At 28.2% G+C, this 9,467-nt stretch overlaps 1 protein-coding gene across 2 annotated transcripts; it reads right to left on the bottom strand.

Moving 5' to 3' along the window:
* Window positions 1-409: 409 nt before the first annotated feature.
* Window positions 410-4,102, bottom strand: LOC105113336 (Regulator of Vps4 activity in the MVB pathway protein). 2 transcript variants are annotated; one of them, XM_011009484.1, is made up of 8 exons: window positions 3,868-4,102; window positions 3,233-3,365; window positions 2,293-2,396; window positions 2,045-2,216; window positions 1,722-1,862; window positions 1,515-1,603; window positions 1,046-1,421; window positions 410-970 (listed from the first exon to the last, which is right to left on the bottom strand). In XM_011009484.1, the coding sequence occupies exons 1-8, from the start codon at window positions 3,957-3,959 to the stop codon at window positions 677-679; spliced, it is 1,401 nt and encodes a 466-aa protein (XP_011007786.1). In that variant the 5' UTR covers window positions 3,960-4,102; the 3' UTR covers window positions 410-676. The 2 variants fall into 2 exon arrangements, with proteins under 2 accessions (XP_011007786.1, XP_011007785.1); XM_011009483.1 differs by having other exon boundaries at window positions 410-1,421; window positions 3,868-4,101.
* Window positions 4,103-9,467: the final 5,365 nt, after the last annotated feature.

Below are 9,467 nucleotides of genomic sequence, written 5' to 3'. Positions count from 1 at the left end.
TCTTAGATTTGCTTCTCATCAATATTCCTAGAATCTCTGTCCTTCGTGCTAACAACAGGAGTATTGAATGATATTGTTGCTGAATGCCATCTTCTAAAAAAAGGCTCCGTGTTTTCCTGTTGCGTATCCTTTAATTTTGAGCAGTAATCCCTGGTGTTTATTCCTCTGGCCCACTTTCCATTACTCTTTAGGATGCTCTCCATTCCTGGATTACCCTAGCTCCCTCTTTCCCCAATCTCAACTTAGGACAATCTCAAGTGTGCTCGTGTTCATTACTCTTTAGGATGCTCACCATTCCTGGATTACCCTAGCTCCCTCTTTCCCCAATCTCAACTTAGGACAATCTCAAGTGTGCTCGTGTTCATGCCATGCAATACACAAATAATATGAAGAGTGCTCATGCTAAACATAGTTGTATGTATGTAGCATTAGTCTGTGGTATATGAAATATAAACAAATCCCGAGGGTGCTGCTCACGCTTTTACATGCTCAATGTATGATTTAGTTTTTAGGATGTGATGAAATTGAAATTACACACAAAAATCAATGACCCTGATGATTTCCCAACGTAAATATTACAGAAAACGAATATATGTAGTATAGTATTTATTATCTAGAGTATACGGCAGAGGACTTGTAAAAGAAAACAAAACTACAGTGACTCTGGACTCCAGGTTTATGACTTGCGATATTTTAGAGCTTCAAAACGGGCAGCAAGTTCATCATAATCGGGTAATTTCGGGTGAACTCGGGCAACAACAGGGTCCAGATTAACATGAGATGAAGGCACTGGCGGTGGACAGCGCTCAGGTGGTGGATAAGCACCAGCAGGTGGTTCTTCTGTTTCAATCTCTTCATCACAGTCTGATTCATCGAACTTAATATCAGAACGTGGAGAACTAGAATTGTAGCTCTGTCTCCTGGAAATGTTCTCACCATCCATCTGCATTGGCCTCACCTCATTGTAACTGTGTCTCCGGAGGACAGTTTGACCATCCATCTGCTTCGGCATCGTCTCATTGTAGCTGTGTCTCCTCCTATTGACATGTTTGCTGTCTGTCTGGATTGGTCTTGGTCCTTCATCGCCTGGATAGTGAGATCTATCAAAATTCTGGGACTCATACGTTCTCCCTGGACCATCAGAATAATGATCCATCCTCTGATAGTTGATCTGGGAATAATTTGGCATGGAAAGGCCTGTCGAATTGCCAGAAAGCATTCCTAATCCATGATTGATGTTAGAAGTATTCAACTTGTGATCCAAACCAGACACTGAAGAGACCTGATTCAGGCCATTGTTGGCTAGGTAAGCAGCAGCTTGGGCAGCTGCAATTGCTTGCTTCGCAGATTCTGCTGCTGCTTGAGCAGCGGACACAGTGTCTTCAAAATGCATGTTGCCCATTTCTCCCTCATTGGTTGACCTGGGTAAACCAGAAAACACATTAAAACAACCATTATAATTCTTCAACATCTAAATCATTAATAGAAATGGAGGAAACAAATTATAGACCTACCTAGCAAATGGTTGGTTTGGCTCAACAGATTGGAATGGAGCTCTCCTTATGGGTAAACTGGAGGCACTAACAAAAGTGTGTGGTCCCTCCTGATGAAAAAGAAAGTAGTCGGATTTTGATAAGAAACATCAAGTTGAGCTTCTTGTGTGTGTGTGTGTGCGCGCGCGAGAGAGAGAGAGAGAGAGAGAGAGAGAGAGAGGAACTCACAATCATCTCCTCTGGAGCCTTGAGAAGCTCCTTCTCAGATTCTGTAGTATCCCAATCAATCTGATGTTCTTTGGCAATTTCCTTCATGACTTTCAGCTTCACTTCACCAGTTGGAGTTCTAACAGAAAGCTTGTCGATTAACTAATACGAAAGAAGTCACTTAATTAATTTTCTTTAATATCAATTTGGGAAGTTCCAAGGAACGTAAACCTTAAAAATAATTTAAAAGATCCAGTAGTTCTATGCCACCACATATAAGCTAATCGGTGAATAAAAAATGATAATGCCTACGCAGCAATTAACTAGTAATGATCAATTGATACCATGCGATTTACACCACTGTTAGGTCGCAGATCAGTAGCTGCGGACACAAAATCCTTCCCATACTTTTTCTCAAAAATCTTCCTGAGTGCTACCAATTCTGGAATTTCAGAGCACCTTGGAGATGCAAATATTAAACTAGCAATCCCTTCTTTCAGGTCAGCTGGGCATTCCCTGAATATGTTGAAGAAACATCAGAACTTGTACTTCATCCATGACATGCAATCACAGTATTCTATATTGCTCTCACCTTCGCTTTGCAATGATTGAAAGTCTAGAAACAACCAACTCACAGAAGAGCTCAATGAACTCATTTGCAGCCAAAACATTCTGCTCTCTTATCACATGCTCAACCTACCAAACCATGAACACAGAAACTTATTTACGAGTTATCTTAATATATAATCATATTGCAAGGAATCTAATACCCTGGAAAACTTTGTCAATACCTATGTTCAAATCCCACATTGGATCACAGAATCGATGAATAAAGATATAAAAAGGAAAGAGTGTTCCAAGCCTAGAATAACATGAAAATGTAGACATCAACTTTTGGAAACCATTCTACCATCAAGAAAAAGTCTGATTACAGGTCTCCTAAAACAAGAATAAGCTCAACGTTATTTGCAAATCAATTTGATTCATCCATGCTCTTAATTACAAATCAAACTACTGTCAGATTGGATTCAAATGGATAGAAATTGTAATCCAAGCCTATCATACAGAATTTTCTTTTGCATGATTTCTACTTCATAAACATTTACATCAAGAACAAATACTATAAGCATTTGCAATTAGTAATTGAAACTCCAAGCCAGACTTTGCTAAAAGGAACGTTTTTTTATTAGATATTACATGGAAATTGAAACTAGACAAGCCCTGAAATCTAAAAACTTGCTACAATTTATTCCGTACCCACAGCTTCATAATAGCAACCGCAAAAAGAGTGATGGGATTATGAGCCACTTGAAACCAGAATATAAATATTTTCCAAAACACATTGTGCTCCATATTCAAGTGCCATTTTTAAAAAACATTGATTCACCCCTTGAATTCAACCCCCCATCATCACAAGTTACAAAGAATAAACAGGAAAACACAGAATTGTACTATAGAACCCAGTAGATGGACTTGTACTATAGAACCCAGTATATGATAAAGAAAGAAACAAAGGCAGCTTTTTTAAATACCCGGATACGAGCAGTAGCATCTTGACCAGATTGTAAAAGCACGGCGATGTCTCTCCTCATTTGCCTCATCACTGCCTCTCTCTTATTCCTCAACAACTTTATCCTGGCCACTGCCATTTTAGCCGCTGTTTTACTGTTACAAACCCCACCATTCCAAATTTCCCAAAAAGCCCCACATAACAAAATAACAACAAATCAGCATCTAGGTTCATAACAAAAGCACCGAAAACTATACACAAACCTATCAAAGATTCTAACTTTTAAAAATATCAAAAAATTTCTTGGCAACCACACAAAAAGGGTTTTCAGTTTATTTCAGAATGCTCCATGTTTTACTCGAACACCACAAAAGAGTAAGCAAGAAATTGGTATCTGGGTTCAAAACAAAATCACCAGAAGAAAATAAATATCATAAAAAATTCAAACTTGAGTGTAATAACATTATTTTTCTTGGGAAAAAAACAAAGGGGTTGTAAGTGTATAACGAATATTCCATTTTCTACACAAACTAGCATCTGGATTCATAACAAAAACTCCAGTGAACAAAAAAAAAAAATCATAAAAATTCCCACTATAAATAGCAACACTTCTCTTTTCTTGAAAAATAAATAAAGTGCTTTCAAGAAGAAATATACCATTTTGAAGAGTTGAAGCGTGGACAAAAGATTGAGATAGTGAGCTTCATGAGTTTCTTGGTGTGAGAAGTGACTACACTGCTAGCTGTCATGGCTCTCTGTCTTGTGATGATTCCTCAGAACAGAAAGCAAAGATAATTAACGACAGGATTTTTTTCTGAAGGGAAAGTAACGGTCTGTTTGATTTTAGAAATATTTTTGTTTACTTTATGGGTCTTGATTATGATCAATGACTCCGATACTTGAAAGACTGGTGTGTGGTGTGTTAAGATGGAAAACTAGCCGTTATGGTAAGTGAAAACGTGGCAATTTCAAGGGTCCCACTTTGAGGAATCCCAGGTAACGTTTGATTCGTCTCTCCATTGTATTTTGAAGAATTTCTATCATTTTAAACTTATAATGTTTTCTTATATAATATTTGTTATTTTAAAGAGATACATACATATATATACATATATATATATATATATATAATAAAATTAGTTATTATGATTTTAAAACCCAGTCGAGACATAGCAAGGACATGGGATGGGAGTTTAAAACCCAAAATTTCTTTTAAAAATAATAATATTTTTTTAAAAAAAATTAATGGATTTTTTACTTTAATTTTAATTGGGTTTTACCCTGAATTAACTGTGTTACAAATTGAATATCTGCCTCATTTTGATTTTGGACCTCAAATTTTAATTATTTTTTGAGCAATGAAACTTAATTTTTTTAAATAAAAAATAAGCACCAACTCAGCCAATTTCATAATTTGTTTTAACATCATAATAATTATATAAAAAATAAATTAAAATAAATAATTCCTAGTTAAAATGAATAATAAAATAAAAAAAATTAATGAATGAAGTAGATAAAACTTAAAGATTAAAGATAAGAGGAAGTATCGTTTTAGCCTATAGTGTTTTCCCCCCCTCCCTGAATGCATTCTCTTGGGTTTTGGTTGATCGTGTAGTTCATCTGGCACATCTTTCACTTGTCTCTACTTTTTCTTGTGTGAATACCTAACCTCCCAAAAAATGCCACCTGATTTGTCAGCTCACACGGCTCTACTTTCTGTGGCTCCACAAATTTGACTTGAATTGCTTCAATTTTGTTTTATTTTATTTTTTCTGACGAGCAAGGGACTCTTGTCTAATGGGTCACTAACAATGAATCCATGCATTTTCATGTATACCCACAGAACATGTTTTGTGTGTTGCGCTATGGGATAAGTAAGTTTCTGGCTTGAGATTTCGAAAGTAGAAAAGAAAGGTCACTCTCCATGTTTTAGCCCTTGAGTCCATAAGTAGCTTATGCAGGGATGATCACTATTTAACAATGATATAAAACACGGTATGTTAGTTTAATATTAAAATTTCTTGAACCAATTCTTTATTTAGTTTAAATTTTAAATTAATTATATCAGAATTATTCTAATATAATCTAATCAATTTGTTAATTTTAAAGGTGACCCAAATAAATAATTGAAACATAATTTAACTTAAAAAAAAAAACCTTAGTATTTTGTACATTATGAAAGAACAAAATTTTTAATAATGAATATCATAAAATTATATTATGAATATCATAAAATATAAATTTCACATTAATTGAATATTCATCAATTTTTTTAAAATATTACAATTAAATAATAATTGAGATATAGTATCGTAGTAGCACATATGCGAGGCCTTGGGATGAAGAAAATAAGCTTCCTTTTAGCTCTTTTTAATGGCACATGTAAGAAGTTTATAAAACTCTAAAACTGACATTGTGTTGTTTAAAAAAATAGGTCTTGAAATAAAACTTATTTCACTCTTCAATGGTCTAATTTTTCATTTAAATTTGTTTTTTATTTTTTTAATATTAAATTGTTTTAGAAATTGTCTTATGTAGTTATTTTTATTAGGTTATATACCTGTAATTTTTTTTATTGACTTCGATTTTCAGTATTAAATCAATTGGAAGTCAAATTTTATTTTTTTATTTGTTTTTTATAATTTACTATAATCTTAGGATTTAGATTGCAAGTTTAATAGATTGAATTAGAATTTTTTTATGCCTTTTCTATTTTTTTTAATTCCATCCTTTAATTTTGAATGGTTTGAAAATTAGGTTTTATAATTTTTCAGAATTTGTATTCTATGATATTATCTTGATGTTATGATTTGAGGCGTAAGCTTGGTAGGTTAATCTATTTTTTTTGTCCTCTTATAATTAAATATTTTTTAATTAGGCTTCAATTTTTTTTAATTATTTCCTATAGGGTTATCCAAATCTTATAATTCAAATAACAGGTTTGGCAGGTTCACTTGAATTAACTCAGTTTATTTTTTTTTTAATTTCACCCTTCAAGAACTTAATATATTTTTTTTCAAATTTCATCCTTCAATGTATATTTAGTTGTTTGTGAATTAAGACTCATAATTGTTTTTAATTTGTTTTCTATTAAGTTATATCGATATCATGTATTTAGTTTTTTTCTTAATTTCAACATTAGATCTGTTGAAAATAAAGCTTTATAAGTTTTTTTATTTGTTTTTTATGAAGTTATCTTAATCTCATGATCCGAGTCATGAATTTAGCAACTTAATCTTGGTTGACTTGAGTTATATTTTATCCCTTTTTAATTGATATTTTCTTTATTGCATCCTTTAAAATTAAGTTTGTTGGAAACTAGAATTTATAATTTTTTTTATTTACTTTCTATACGGCTATTTCAATTTCATGATCTTGATTGTGGGTTTGACAAGTTAACTCAAGTTAATTTTTTTATTCTTTTTTATTTTAATATTTTTTTCAATTTATCTTTTAATATTAGTTTAATTATAAATTTACCTTCACAATTTGTTTTCTCTTTATAAAATTATTACATTCATTTAAGCCGAGTCATAAATTTTATATATTAATATGGATTGATCTAATATATCACTAATTTAATATTTAAAAATATATAATATTAAATATATTAATATTATCATATCAATATTTTTAAATATATATATATATATATATTATATTTTTTAATGTTAACTAAACAAGTTAGCAGTAGTTAGATAATTTTTTATATTTAAAAAATAATTGATTTGACTCATGGGACAAAATAACTATTAGTTTTATCCTAGAACTAATTTTTTTTCCTTGAAGGATCAGGGCCTAGCAAGAACCCAAAAGGTGGTGATATAAAATTGAAATAACGAATATAGTCGCATGTGTTTTAACATTATTTTTTTAAAATATAAAAATAATTTTAAGTATTTTAAGATTAATAATCATATAAAAACTAAGTATTTTAAGTCTAACAACAATATCAGATATATGAGCCTTGACTTTGGTGGCATGCAGAACCTAGTTTGAGCAAATGATAATTCAAATATTGAAATTTATATATTTTTTTAATTTTTTATAAGAAAAAACATTTAAACTATCTTTAAAAAATCCTAAACAGAAATCTAAGTTTTGAAATTATTTATAAACAACAAATCATCACAAAAATATAATTTAATATTTTAAATCTAAAAATTCAAATTATATCTTCCTATTAAAATAGTTTGTTTTTTATGTTTATAAAGTTATCATGCCTTTAATAGAAATTTTATCTTCTCTATTTTTTTCTCTTTTCTTTTATTTTTTTAACTATATATTTTTTTTAATTCAATGCTTAGATCTGGTATAACCCAAGCGCCTGGACCTGACAAACATGCCAGTCCCAAGTAACTTTGATATGAGCAAGTGATAATTAAAGTGTTTAGACGTTTGATTTATTTTTTATTTTCTAAGAAAAAATTTAAATTGTTCTTGAAATATTTTAAGAGAAATTCATGTTAAAAAATTATTTATAAATAAAAAATTATCACATAAATATAGTTTTAGATCTAAAAATTCAAATAATATTTTTCTATTAAAATAATTTATTTTTTGTGTTTATAAATTTGTTATTATTTTAATAAAAAATATATCTCTTTAGAAAAAATTTAAATTGTTCTTGAAATATTTTAAGAGAAATTCATGTTAAAAAATTATTTATAAATAAAAAATTATCACATAAATATAGTTTTAGATCTAAAAATTCAAATAATATTTTTCTATTAAAATAATTTATTTTTTGTGTTTATAAATTTGTTATTATTTTAATAAAAATTATATCTCTTTGTTTTTAACTATATTTTTTATAACTCAATGCCTAGATCTAGCATGACTTAAGTGTTTGGCCCTATAGTTATGCCAAATCTTAACAATTTCAGTATGAGTAGGTGATAATTAAAATGTTAAAACTTATAATTTTTTTATATAAAAACGTTTAAATTATATTTAAAGTATCCTAAATAAAAATCTAAGTTCAGAAACTATTTATAAATAACAAATTATCACAAAAATCTAAGTTAAAATTTTACTTCTAAAAATTCAAACTATATCTTCTTATTAAAATAATTTATTTTTTATGTTTATGAATTTGTTATTCATTCAACAAAAATTCTATTTACTCTTTTTTTTTTCTTTTTTTTTAAGCTATATTTTTTTTAACTCAATGTCTAGATGTGTCATAACCCAAGTGTTTAATTCTAACAACCATATCAGACCAAAGTTACTTGAGTTTTAACAGGTGATAATTAAAATGTTGAGACTTATAATTTTTTTATTTTTTATAAAAAAATATTTAAATTATTCTTGAAGTATCATAATAAAAATCCAAGTTTAAAGATTATTTATAAATAAACAAATCATCACAAAAATCTAATTTAATATTTTAGATTTAAAAATTAAAATTATATCTTCCTATTATAATGATTTTTTTTATATTTATGAATTTATTATTCCTTTAATAAATATTCTATTTTCTTTTCTTTTTTTTAAGATTTTTTATTTTTTTATATTTTCTAATCAAACTCAATGAAAAAAAAACATTTATTTAATGGGTAGTCCTTTAGAATTTTTCACTAATAAAAACATTATTTTATATTTTTTTAACAATACTAGAATATATGTGTTTATATTTTTTTAACAATACTAGAATATATGTGTTTATATTTTTTTAACAATACTAGAATATATGTGTTTATATTTTTTTAACAATACTAGAATATATGTGTTTATATTTTTTTAACAATACTAGAATATACGTGTTTAGTTTCCTTATACATATTCTTCATCTACATTGCACAAAAAAAATAATAATATATTTTTGAAGACTTGAAATAAATCATTTAAAACTTAATATTTTTTTTTTGTTCTTTTATTTTTGAATATAATAAATTTATAAAATAAATTGTATAAATAAAAAAAAGGTTACAATTAAATTCTATTGTATATAAATAAAAAATCCTGCTTAAATAAAATGATATTTATTTTTATAGTTCATTCATGATTGTCAAATTCAAATATGGTTATTAGATTCAAAATGCTTAAATGTGATATAATTAATAAATTAATATTTTTAATAAGCTCAAGTTATGATTATAAAACCAAATTAGATCTAAAGACATTAAAGTGGAATAAAAAAAGTAATAAATAAAAAGAAAAAAAACCAAAAAATTATCTTCCCGAAAAATGATAAATTAAAAGTAAAACTATAAAATGATAAGTTAAAAGTAAAACTATCTCGAATAATATTTCAG

The sequence above is a fragment of the Populus euphratica genome, unplaced genomic scaffold (assembly GCF_000495115.2).
Source record: "Populus euphratica unplaced genomic scaffold, PopEup_1.0 scaffold409.1, whole genome shotgun sequence".
In the NCBI taxonomy this organism is placed as follows: domain Eukaryota; kingdom Viridiplantae; phylum Streptophyta; class Magnoliopsida; order Malpighiales; family Salicaceae; genus Populus; species Populus euphratica.
This window is presented reverse-complemented; position numbering and strand designations above follow the sequence as displayed.